Source organism: Muntiacus reevesi, chromosome 3 (genome assembly GCF_963930625.1).
Source record: "Muntiacus reevesi chromosome 3, mMunRee1.1, whole genome shotgun sequence".
Taxonomy (NCBI): domain Eukaryota; kingdom Metazoa; phylum Chordata; class Mammalia; order Artiodactyla; family Cervidae; genus Muntiacus; species Muntiacus reevesi.
In genome coordinates, this window is record NC_089251.1 from 88,476,083 (window position 1) to 88,488,890 (window position 12,808).

The 12,808-nt window shown below is 42.4% G+C and overlaps 1 protein-coding gene across 6 annotated transcripts in view; it reads right to left on the minus strand.

Moving 5' to 3' along the window:
- Nucleotides 1-1,717: 1,717 nt before the first annotated feature.
- PAIP2B (poly(A) binding protein interacting protein 2B) overlaps nt 1,718-12,808 on the minus strand; it is a 39,783-nt gene continuing 28,692 nt past the window's right edge. For 4 of the 6 annotated variants that reach the window (XM_065929499.1, XM_065929496.1, XM_065929498.1 and 1 more), the window contains 3 exons: nt 10,126-10,274; nt 8,535-8,711; nt 1,718-7,558 (listed from right to left, as the gene is read on the minus strand). In XM_065929499.1, the coding sequence (XP_065785571.1) occupies nt 7,502-7,558; nt 8,535-8,711; nt 10,126-10,263 (372 nt within the window). In that variant the 5' untranslated portion in view covers nt 10,264-10,274 and the 3' untranslated portion in view covers nt 1,718-7,501. Of the gene's footprint in view, nt 7,559-8,534; nt 8,712-10,125; nt 10,275-11,123; nt 11,176-12,808 lie in introns of those variants that run through there. The other 2 variants (XM_065929495.1, XM_065929494.1) reach the window with 2 other exon arrangements.

Consider the following 12,808-nt stretch of genomic DNA (forward strand, 5'->3'; position numbering starts at 1 on the left):
ACAGTCAGCTGTCTAGGTATGGTTCAGACCACTGGGGTCAGCTCTCCGTCAGCCTCCAGTGCATCCTCTGCCAACAAGCGTGCAGAGTCAGGGACACAAGCAAAGTGCCTTCACTCCATCTCAGTAACACAAGTGACGAGCCACGAACTTTGGAGACATCTTCACATGATTGCAGGACCAGGGTCTAACAGTATTTTGGATTTAGAATCTGAAACTATTGATGAAGAATTTAAATAAGACATATTTATGTTCTTCAGGGAACAGCCATCACTTCATACCGTTGTCAGGGCTCCACTATTCCAGTTGAACAGTGGAGGTCTGAGGAGCACAACTTGATTGACTTTAGTGCCAACTCGTGAGTGCTCACTAAATACTAGTTGAAAAAATGAAGGCAACACTAAAGTGTACAAGGTCAGATGTGTTCCTGTTTCCTTTGGCCAAAGGAGATGTGATGGGGTAGCTTATTCTCCTGTCAGGCTCTGTAACACAGACGTTGCAGTACAGGAGGTAATAAGTGATTTTTAATGTGATTCTCCTTTAAATTTATAATCTCCTTCCCTAATAAGGAGTGCCAAGTCACTGGGAATGCATGTATTCACCTGAGCTCAACAGCCAAGGAAGACAGCTGGGAACAAAAACTGCACTTGAAGAGGCCAGCATTGCCTCACTCTACCTGCGTTATCTCGTGGACAGCATGCTCTCATCTGGGCCACCCAGTCAGCAGTTACTGAAATGTCTGCCAACTGTGATGAGTGCTCTGAAGGCTTTTAATATAGATTAAAAATGAATGATTCCCTTATACTAACAAAGTTTGGTGAAAATGTATGGACTGTACTGTTTACAGTATCTGTACTTTATTATATTTAGTTTAATGAAAATTTTGAATGAAAGTTCTAAACGATATACATCTTAAACACTGGGAATTGTTCAAGCCCTGTATAGAATCAGTATCTCAAAAAGCTGTAAATAGGCAAGTCAGCTCAGATTTTTAGAAACCTGATTGTAAGAAGGAGGCAAAGAAAGGCACTCAAAACCCATCAGCTAGGGTCTGAACTCCTGATCTTTCTACCATATAAAATAAAGCCTCTCAGGGCATCAATGGGAGATTCAAGGGAGGTAAACAGTAACAAACTAACCTGCACAAGAGCAGGAATGATGCCTGCTTATTACCCTCAGCAGCCCTGGTGCCTAGAACAACGCCAGGTACCTAGCAGGCTCTCAGACTTGTTCAGTAGTTGGAAGGTAAATACAGAATCCCTTTAATTGTTTTCTAGAGAGGAGTAAGTTTTGCCCAGGAACAGGAAAAATAACACCTATCCTTCAAGCTCAAGGATTTCCTGTTACCGCCTCTGTTCAAAGGTACTCACATTATTGCCAATATTACTACCATGTATTAAGTGCTGATCATATGCCAGGCTGTATTTGAAATTAAATGTGGTCAAATTTTCATAACAGCCCCAGAAAGAAGGTGTTATACCTTGACAGATAAACAGGTTCAGGCCAGAGGCACTAAGTGATGGAGATGGGATTCACTCAGGTCTGACTTCCAAGACAATGCTCTTAATACTTTGTAACACTTTTTAGAGTGGAAAATTGTGCAACTAAAACTGATTTACATTGAGACAAAATCACACACACACACACACATACACACACACACACACACACACACACATCTCCTAATATAATGGCCCCACTGAAGGAAAAACAGTACCACTGCCAGCAAATGCATTTTATTCTCATTTTAATGAGATTTTCAACAGCTGCCACTTTGTATAGCAAATTTTTTAAAAAGTAACTTTTTTCCATTTTTGACATTTTTATGAAAATTATTTTCTTCAATTTTAAAGCTCTGCCCCTCCCACAAAGAAGTATTAACAACTACCATGTAATGTATACATAGGAAATAAAGGAACAGAAACAGCTTTTAAACACCTGAGAAATAGGGAAAAGGCCCAAAGTCCAGGCCTGGGCCTGCTGGAGGTGTTGAGCTGCTGCCCTGGCCCTGTCAGCACTTCACCATCCACACCAGCAGATGCACAGGCCGTGCACAGACCCGCTGGGATGTACCACAAAGTTCACTCCTTTTCTCCTCTTGACCGCTCTGCTGGCTGTCCTCTTCTTAAATCGATCCAACAAAGGCAGCACGATCTTAACACGTGTTCAGCTTTGTAATAGAAATAACATTAAATTCAGAGATTCCTCTGTCTAGCTGAGGAGATAAAAATATCCAACACAGTACTGATGGTTTCATTTCTTTCCACTCAAACACATGCTCATTAACTTGTTAATTATCAGATGCTTCAGAAGCCTGACAATAGACGGCATGAAATTTTCAAACAAAAAATAAGTTGCAAAATTATAAAAATTTCTGCAGTAGTTCAGGCTCCTCGTGGAGCTACTGATGTCAGAGCTGGTTCTGATAAGCAGTTCCTTTGACAGGCACAGCAGCTCCCCCATGAATCCTATGTTCTCAGGGTTCCATTTAGACCCCAAGAGGTTGAAATCCAAGTTTAGTAAGACTCCCTGCTGACAAAATGTGGTATATCCATCACTGGAATATTATTTAGCAATAAAGAACAAACTAGTAACATAAAATACATGTCATGGATTAACCTAAAAAATACACTAAATGAAGTAAGCCAGATACAAGAGACCAGATTGTATGATTCCACTGAGATTATGTCCAGAAAAGGCAAATTTATAGTAGTAGATTAGTGGTTGCCTAGCTAGGCAAGTACCATGGGTGCCATGTAAACAGACATGAAGGATCTTATTGAGGGGGATGAAAAGGCTCTGAAACAGAATTGTATGTCTGTGCCACTCAGGAAAGTTACTAAAATCACTGACTTGTACACTTGAAATGGGCGAACTTTATGATAATATGCCTCAATAAAGGTGTTAGAAAAAAAAGTCCCTGTCTTGGAAACCACCCATCAAGCATTAAACATTTCCGAAGGCCCACAATCAACAAGAGAGATTCTTAATTAGTGTTGAGTTACAGAGTGAAAACATTTTCCACAGCCTAGAATGTCCCCTTACTATTTACAATATTAAAAGGAGGCCAGTAAGAAGGCAGGGCTGGGAAAGAAAGCTCGGCAGACCTCACAAATGAGACTCCTGATGACAAAACATAAAGAGCGTCTTTCTTGAAAGACAGTGCATCTGTTCCTTTGTCGATTTCTCTTCTGTCCCCTGGGGGTAGGGTGATGAAGCTGTGACACCCTGTAGAGATCAGTGTAGTTAGCTGTCCCACTGTATGACACCCCCTGTCCCCCGGCAAAATCTGGGCTGTGGATCGCTATGGAGGACTGGGCAGTGAGACCAGGTGGAGCTAGTGTGGTAAAGAACCTGACTGCCAATGCAGGAGACTTAAGAGACTTGGGTCCGATCCTAGGCTGGGAAGATCCCTTGGAGGAGGACATGGCAACCCACTCCAGTATTCTTGCCTGGTAAATCATGGACAGAGGAGCCTGGTGAGCTATAGTCCATAGGGACTGCAAAGAGTCGGACACGACTGAGGCGACTTAGCACGTACACAGGGATAGTGTGAACTCAGGATGCAGTGAGCCATGTACAGAGGCCGTGTAGGAAACCTGAATGTGTCCCTGGGTCAGCCTCCTATTCCCCTCTCCTTTGTCACTAGTGGCAGCTTCAAGATGGGAGAAATAGAAGATTAAAAACAGAGGGGAAAAAACCTTACTAAATTGTGACTAATCAAGCCTGTGGATGAAATTTGCAAGGCAGCAGAGCAGTGGCCGCAGAAAGTAGTACACTGTCTACCACACAGGGACCAGGAACCAACATCTGTGTGGGCATTGAGAGGGGAAACGATCCACATGGGTGACTGTGGGCAAAGGCAGGAGGAAACCAACATTCCTGATGCTCAACAGATCTCAGCCAGTCCTCCTGCTCTCTCCACCCACCTCCCAAATGAACGAGCTCTACACCCACCCCAGAAGAGAGTGGCCAGGGATATACAGTCTTTCCAATTGCTCTCCAAATCTTGGTCAAAACTGTCAGGTCTCTGGCTGAGCTCTTACATCAATATAATCCAAATCAAACAACACTATTAAAGGTAATGCCAGGACCCCTAGAGAAGAACACTTGCGCCCTCCCATCTCGGCAGTGTGGCGTCCTGGGCTCCTGTGTTTACATACTGGCTCTGCAGATGCCAGGACCCCTAGCGAAGAACACTTGCCCCCTCCCACCTCGGTAGTGTGGCGTCCTGGGCTCCCGTGTTTACATGCTGGCTCTGCAGCAGCGCTAATGCAGAAGTTTCCTTTGGTTACCTCTTCACACAACTTTCCTCCCTGACATACATGGATTTACACTCTGAGGTCAAAGTGTTTGACTGACCTTACTTCCCAGCATCTCCAAACACAAGACAGAACTTTGCCATTACAGTAATATACAATTTGAAAAATGCTGATTACCTCTAAAAACACCTTAAAGTCATAATTAGCATTGTAACTTTAATAAAAGAGACCCCAGCTGTTTTGACTTTGGAAACTAAAGGTGCTGCAAAGGTCCAGCCTTTTCTTTACAATTTTTTTGGGTTTGGCCTTATGTGATACCCTAAAGTCAACTGCAGCAGTCAGAAACTGGCCCAAAGACCCAAAGCTGCAGGGGCTCAGACCTAGGCTGTATCCATCAAATTCTCTGTTGCAGTTCAAAGGGCTGGAGAAACTAAAAGGCATTTCTTTTGTTTTTTCTCCTTGAAGACCAAGAGATAAAATACTTTTCATTTGGAAGTTTAAGAGTCCAATAACCACAAAATCAATCACTAATAAAATAACACTGGGACCAGTCAGAATTACCAATTGTTAAAAATACATGTTCTGTTTCTATACTTAAATTTCCAGTTGCCAATAAAAACAAAACAAAACCTTAAAGAGTGGTGACTTAAATTCAACATCAAAATCATCACTTATAATAATACCAGCCTCATCCTGAAAAGGTAAAGGTATCTAGTCTGGCTTGCATCCATAACCTCTCCTACGAGGAAAAGTCTGAGTCCAGCCTTTCTTCACTGAAGACCCAGTAAGACCCACATGCATTTCCTGCTAAGGAGCTGGCAAACTGACTACAGCTGGACCTGTGGTCTGGGTGACAATCGTGCTCCCACCTCACAACACAAAACAGATGGAGAAAAGTTAGAATGCAAGAGGAACCATTAGAAGCACAAACATACACATTAAAAAGGAGGTCACACTGCTAGCCACTTCCTGATCCTGGGGTCAGCAAACTGTCTCAATAGGACTGGAAAGGCCAGTCCTCAGGTTTCACTGCTTATCTGGCAGGAAGCTTTCTTAGTCCTGACCAAATATGCCTTATGAAACCACACTGACATCCAAGATAAAACCCACAGCAGAAGAGGAAGCAAGCCACTTGGACCATACCTAACAGCTTAGCCTATCCTGCTGTCAGAAGGGCACGCCTTCATCAGGATGAGGAAATGGTTCGATGCAGATCCCTGAAGGACTTCCCAGGCCAGGAGCCACATAAGAAAATCTTTGGTCCTCTTTGTGATGGAGACACCATGGTCTAGAAAACGGCTTCTTCTGCAATCCCAACACACTTTCACCAGCCTTTAGAATTCTGAGCTTGGACAAGTTAATGCAGACTGAAGGAGGAACAGCAGTCCTGGAAGAAAGAGACCTCTGTTTCTACACTTCCAAGGTCCTCACCTTATCAGAGGCAACCATTCCAGCTGAAAGCTGAAGCTGGAATTAAGACATTTCTTTATTTGTAGCCCTCCCTGATCACAAGTTAAAAGAGTTCCATTCTCTTAAGGTAGAGGCTTTGCAAATTCAGGAGGCCATCTGGCAATACGGGCTCATATTTTCAATCTGACATTAACCTGCGGCTGTTAGAAAAGTCAGCAAGGGACCTCATAAGAAAAAGGAGAAATTCTTAAGTTTTCCAGACCCTAGTCCTTTCCTTCCAACCTCTGTCCCATAAACACATACTGAATTTACAGACTTTATTCAAGTTCCATGATCTTTTCCTGACAGGCTTGTCATATAAGACAGTGGCGGTCATACAGAGGGGCCACTGTTCTCCTCAGGCCCCTGCCAGTCCTCGCCCATTCTGGGAGAATGGCCAGGACCAGAACGCTCTTTTTTAGACCTGACTCTGCCACCAACCTCTCCAGCATACAAAGGCATCTCCTGGTGCCCAGCTTAGTTCCTTATGAGTATCAACAACAACCAAAACATCTGTGACCTGTGGGCAGGAAAAGAATATACCCAGAAAGTTCAACCTAGAAAACGCAAAAAGCTGGGTGTGTGGGAACAGCAAAATTTTATAACTGCTGAAACTGTCCCGGTGCATCACACAGTCACAGGGTCAAGCGGGACTCACTCTCCTAGGCTTTTCTGGAGTCCTTTTGCATAATTCTGTAAGGTGGGGAGACGCATCAAACTATGAACAGAGCTTCTTGCTAGCGTTCTGAAAAATACATGGACTTATAAAAGTACACAAACCTTTCTAAGGAAAGTAAGATACAGGTGGACCAAGTCTTCACAGGGCCAGGAAAGAACTGTCAAAATAAATTTAAGATGATAACTATCAGGATTCAAGGATGATCTCTCCAGACTGAAGCTGATGGCCAGCACTGCATGCCTCTCACACACCTTTGGTAACAGTCTCTTCTTAAAAACAGAATAGGATTCAGGGCAGAAAGGAGACAGGGGATTAGACACCAAGAGAGTCGAGGTGGCAAATCCACCCTAGAGCTCTTTTACTTTGTAAATAATGAGTCTGATGGTAGCTGTAAACAAAAGCTTAAGAGTAGGTCAACAGTAAATCAATGACTCAAGTGACACCACCATCCCACTCCTCTCCTTCTATACTTTCATCAACCATCAAAAGATGGTTGATGAAAGTTGGTTTATCAACCATCTAAAGTACTGGTAAATCAGTACTTTTAAGCCTGTGTTTTCTTGAATGGGGTTCAGGCAAGGAGACATGGGCTCAGCAGGCCAGTGGTAATCCCAACACACTGCAGGAAACCCCCAGGGGTCGGGGAGCTGTGTACTCTGGTTTAGCTTCTTCCAACTGTCCCTCTTCCCATCCAGATCAACAGACTGAATATGTAGTGCTCCAGGTGTTCACTGCCCTTGGTAAGTAGACAGCAAGGTGGGTAGGGCATCTTTAAACACCCAGATTTTCTTGGTCAGCTTATTCTTTTAAACACACACAGCAGAACATTCCTGATGAGGGCATGGGAAAAGATTGCAATTTCCCTAAATCGAAAAGCTAATAAAAATAATAGGAAATTGCTTCAAATGAAAGTCAGTAGAACAAAAGAGAAATACTCAGAGGCTTGTAGAGAAAGACCGAGCGCATCAGTTACTCTGCTCACAGTGTCAAGTTAAACCGCTGTTCCCTTCCCCGATGTGCACCCCCTGCCCATCCACCCCCCTCAGCTCCGCCTTCCTGTGCAGCGCTGTCCCCAGAGGCGGGGACATACGAGTCCTCAGAGCTTCCTGTCAGCTCAGTACTTCACTCCTGGTATAAATTCCTTGGCATCCGGGTTCAGGTTACTTTTGCTCTGAAATAAGAACCAAGAGATAATAAATCCCAAGGCAAGCTGCACTTTAGCACTTTAAAATTTATTTTCTCCTTGCTTCTGTTATTACCAGTACCTTCCTCTCAGCCCAAAGGAGAGAAACAAACAGAATTCCTTGTAACTCAGGCCGTTATTACTGGAGTGTTCTCAGTGGCTCCTGAAGGACTCGGTCCCTTGCTAACCTCATTTTCTCCTTCCTGCTTTAGATTCCTTTTCCCTTCATGATGCTTTCATTAGAGGGTTGTTAACTTGGACTCAAAAAATAATTTTTCAGTTCACAAGTATCTTAACTCAATGAAAATCAAAGTACTCCATCAAACTAGACTGGTTACCACAATCCCTATATTATTTTTGTTTATCCTTTCTTTGGTAATCCACTCTTTTGAATCACCAGATCTTGACCTAAAACCTCAGCAAACTGCTAGGCAAAATCATTCAGACATGAATTGTGCAAGACCAATGTCACTTATGGAATTCTGACATTAAGTAAACATGGAAGGCAGGGAATTCATTTATCTGGTCTTCTAATTAGAAGTGGAAAACAGTCTGTTAAAGTATATTCCTTCCCAAATGAACCAGCAGTTTTTATAAGAGAATCATTCAAAACTATAAATACAGATTTGAGGGACAGTAAAAGAAAAGGACAACAGCAAATGATAATTTGAAACCAAACCTCTTCCATGTTCAAATTTTTACCCTTAATTCCAATTCTGTTTTGAAAATCCCGCTGGAGAAAATGAAAGTTTGTGATGCGACAGCATTCACACTTCCACAGTGCTTTCAGAGGTGCAATGCGTCTTCAGTTCACCCCCTTGTTAATGCCCAGTGATGAGTGAAGAAACAGTGACTCAGAGGGCGCCAAAGCTTGCCCGAGGTTGTTGGGTCAAAAAGAGAGACTGTGACTCCAAATCCTATATTCTTTTCACTATGTCACATGTGGAACTACGTATGCTCTTACCAAAATATCTTCAGAATCATGACCGTCACTGACCGACAGTCCATTCAACTGTTGTTGCAACTGTCCCATGGCCTGAGGCAGGTCTCGAGATGGAATAAACCAGTCTTGGTCTTCCTCATCCAACATCTCCTGAAAGCAGCGGTCCAGGAATTCTTGCTCCTGCAGCTCCTCCTCCACCTGGCAAGCAAAGGGGAAGAGCTCAGACTTAACTGTCCCAGTGGGACTCACACTTTCTAGCTTTTTTTCTACCTCTTTCTTTCAGAGGTTATTACTTTGCAACTAAGAATGATCTTGTATGAGATCTACTAAGAATTATGATGCTTCTAATGAAAGGCTAGAAAAAAAATATAACTTTTAGTATTTTCAATCAAATTCCATAAAAAATAAGACTGAGGAAATAGTCAAAATAGCAGAAATTCCAGGTCTTCACAGATCTAATACGTGACACAGATATTTTTCACTCTTATGGCACTTAACAGAAAATCATTTTAAAGCTTGACATTTTTTTTCAACCTTATTGAGAGGCAGTTCTTAAATTTCCCATTTTACAAGTATGAAAAGGGTCCAGGAACTATGTAACTAGACTACTACCTGGACAATGGAGATTAAACCAAAACCAACTCCCAACTTCTGGTCCACATTTCTAGTAATAAGGCCCCTTTGGGAGAAAAATACTTTCAGAACCTTAGAAAGATATAAAGAACACTTTCTGGCATACCAGTAGAAAATTCTTTCAAAACAGGAAGAAATAATTCGAATGTTTAAACAACTTGCATATTTCTGAAAAAGAGTGTCTTAAATCTAAAGCAATATATAGCAAGGATATTTTATACTTCTTTGCAGACCTGTTAACTCTTGGTAAAGAGTATGCTTCACTCTGGAGACTAGTGTGATTTTAACAGGCCTCCCGCTTCATGTTTGGCCATCCCCTTCCTGCAGGCTGCCTGGTGACTGATTCACATTTTCATATGCCACCACCAGAGGGCTGGTCAAGCAAAAATAATCACCCAAACTAGCTAATATAGTTGAATCCAAAGGAAAAGTCACCTGTAGCAAGACTTCCAGGTATCCTACAGTTGCCAAATGCCCTGGGAGTGGCAGAGCAACATGATGGAGGGCAGGCATCAAGTTGTTGCAGAGTCACCTGTCTACCTGAAGTGCTTACCTGGGGCTGTTAAAACCACAGAGATATAAGACAACTGATTACTGCTGGATCTTTCTGGAAGCAGTCTAGCCTTCCCCCACCAAATACACTATCTCAGACTTGCATTCTGCCAGTCCCTGAGTTCCTACTTGAGGCATGCCAGGCTGGTCTGTCTGCACACAGCTACTGTTTCCCAGAAGCCTACACCAGAACACCATGGCATTATATCCTCTTTTAAATAGCATGATAGAAAAATTTCAATATCGTCCTCCAAGGTATCTTCAATTTGATCTCTTAGCAACTGAAGTTGCTTTTTGGTCAGCCCTGACCAGGCTTCTACATATTTTCAAGTTATTCTAAAGCCAATGAACACATTTCTCTTTTGACAGACTGATGGTAAAATATAGCTGCTGAACTACATGTATCATTAGCCTTTCATTTCTTTACCTGTCTGTTGAAATCCTCTTCATTCTCCATCCACATGTACTCTGCAAATGGGTTTTCCTTCTCATCATGTCCATTTAACACCTGGTCCTCCTTGGATTTTATATTGGGTGATGTATTCGCCACACTGGATCCATTCATTATGACAGAACCTAAACATGAGCAAAAGAAAGGATAAAATGATACAAGGATCAAGGAAATGAAAAGATTCTTCCAGATGCTTCTGGTGTTCTAAATCAAAGTTGTCAACTACAGATAAACAGAAAATGCTAGTCTGTAACTAGTTACCTATACAGATGTACAATTCTTTAAGAGTTAAAAGAAAAAGCAGCTCAGTTAGCCTTTCCAGGCAAGTGGGATTGGTGCTGGGTGGGAGGGGACCTTTTCAAGCTAAATTTCTGTAAGTTCTAGAACCTAACCAAGGTCATAGCTTCCCTAACATTTAAATAGGTAGAAAAAAATACATTTTTAATACACATTGTAAACAGTTGCCCCTTATTCTGATTTTTTTCTTTTGTTTTCTTAAAAAATTTTTTTTTTTTTGCTTGTGCTGGGTCTTAGCTGTGGCAGGCAGGATCTTTAGTTTCAGCATGTGAACTCTTAGTTGCAGTGTGTGAGATCTAGTTCCTTGACCAGGGATTGAACCCGGGCCCCCTCCACTGGAAGCATAGAATCTTAGCCACTGAACCACCAGGGAAGTCCCTATTCTGATTCTTATTAAGCTCTGTTTTTCTTTAAAACCTATTTCAAAAAATAACACATGTTTATGGAGTTGGTGATGGACGGGGAGGCCTGGCATGCTGTGATTCATGGGATCGCAAAGAGTCGGACATGACTGAGCGACTGAACTGATCACATTGGAAAGCAAAAAGGAAAAAAGTAAGGTCATCAGCTGTCTAACTATACAGAGCTAAAAATGGTTCACAATGTGGTGGATATAAGTTTGCTGACTTCCCCTATGTACATGCAGACACATATACACACACCCATTCCCCAAGCACCCATTCTTATGGTAACAGCATGATGCTCCGTCATTTGCTCTTTCTCACTTCCATATTAACATTCTGTCAGTTGGTGTGTTTCCAACGTTTCTGTATTATAAAGGTGGGATGAACTTCTTGTGTTCATTTTCTCTAATGATTTTCTTAAGATGATTCCTAAAAATAGAACTGCCATATAGGAAGGAATGTTTGTTTTCTTAAGGCTCGTGATTTATTGCCAAGCTGCCGTTAAGAGTTTAAATTCCCACTGGTATTATGTAAGTGCCTGTTTCTCTGCACTCATGAGTATTCTTTTGGCTTCCAAATTCGTTTTGGTACGCTTGCTATCATCTGGAATGTATTTATTTTCAGTTCTTTATTTAAAATTTAACCATTCTTCAAAAACAGTTGTAGGACTTTCCTGGTGGTTCAGTGGTTAAGAATCTGCCAGCCACCGCAGGGGACACAGGCATGACCCCTGGTTCAGGAAGATCCCGCATGCTATGGACCAACTAAGCCCTTGCACCACAACTACTCAGCCCAAGCGCCTAGAGCGCGTGCTCTGCAACAAGATACGCTACTGCAATGAGAGGCCCTTGTGCCGCAACTGAAGAGTAGCCCCCAATCGCTGCAACTAGTGAAAGCCTGGCACAGCAATGAGGACCCAGCACAGCCAAAAATAAATAAATAAAAATTTAAAAAAGCAAACCAAAACATTGTAGTCTTTACTCTCTATAGTACCTCCCCTAAGCACTTGTAGGTGATGAGCATGGTGTTAATACTACTTAACTATTCTGTTTCATATGTATAATTTTTGTAGATTCTCAACTCCTGAAACACAAGATGAAAGTTTTAATATTTTGTAACCTTCCTCAATATCAGGAACTCCATAAATACCCATGGATCATCGTGCTTAGGCAATTTTCCCTTTCTAGCCTGTCTCCTTTCAATCTTAGCTCAGTCCTCTACCCAGCGCTCCCTGGGGCATCTTTAAGTTTTAATACATTATTTTCTCACTTATTTCTGTCTTGGTAACATTCACAAAAAAGTTCCTCTCTGCTTCTGGGTACAGTAAAAGTTACTGGAGTTTTTCAATTTTCAAACCTGTCATGAACATTAGAAAATATAATCTTCAAAGACAAAGTACAATAGTGAAGAGTAATAAGAATAAGGGCTTCCCTGGTGGCTCAGTGGTAAAGAATCCGCCTGCCAAAGCAGGGGAGACTTCCATCCCTGGTCTGGGAAGATCCAACATGCTGTGGAGTAACTAAGCCCGTATGCCTCAACTATTGAGCCTGTGGTCCAGAGCCTGGGAACCACAACTACTGAGCTCACACACAACTACTTAAGCCCATGTGCCCTAGAGCCCATGCTCCACAAAAAGAGAAGAAGGAATAAGAAGCCCGAGCACCACAGCTCGACAGTAGCCTCTGCTCACCCCAACTAGAGAAAAGGCCAGCGCGCAGCAACGAAGATCCAGCAAATAAAACTGTATTAAAAAAGATGGAAAAATAATTCATCGATAGTTCAAAGAGAATTTAAGACAGAACCCATGTAATTCACTGTTGGTTTAATTAGGGCACCTAGTATGAAATACTGGAGAAGGCAATGGCACCCCACTCTAGTACTCTTGCCTGGAAAATCCCATGGACAGAGGAGCCTGGTAGGCTGCGGTCCATGGGGTCGCTAAGAGTCGGACATGACTG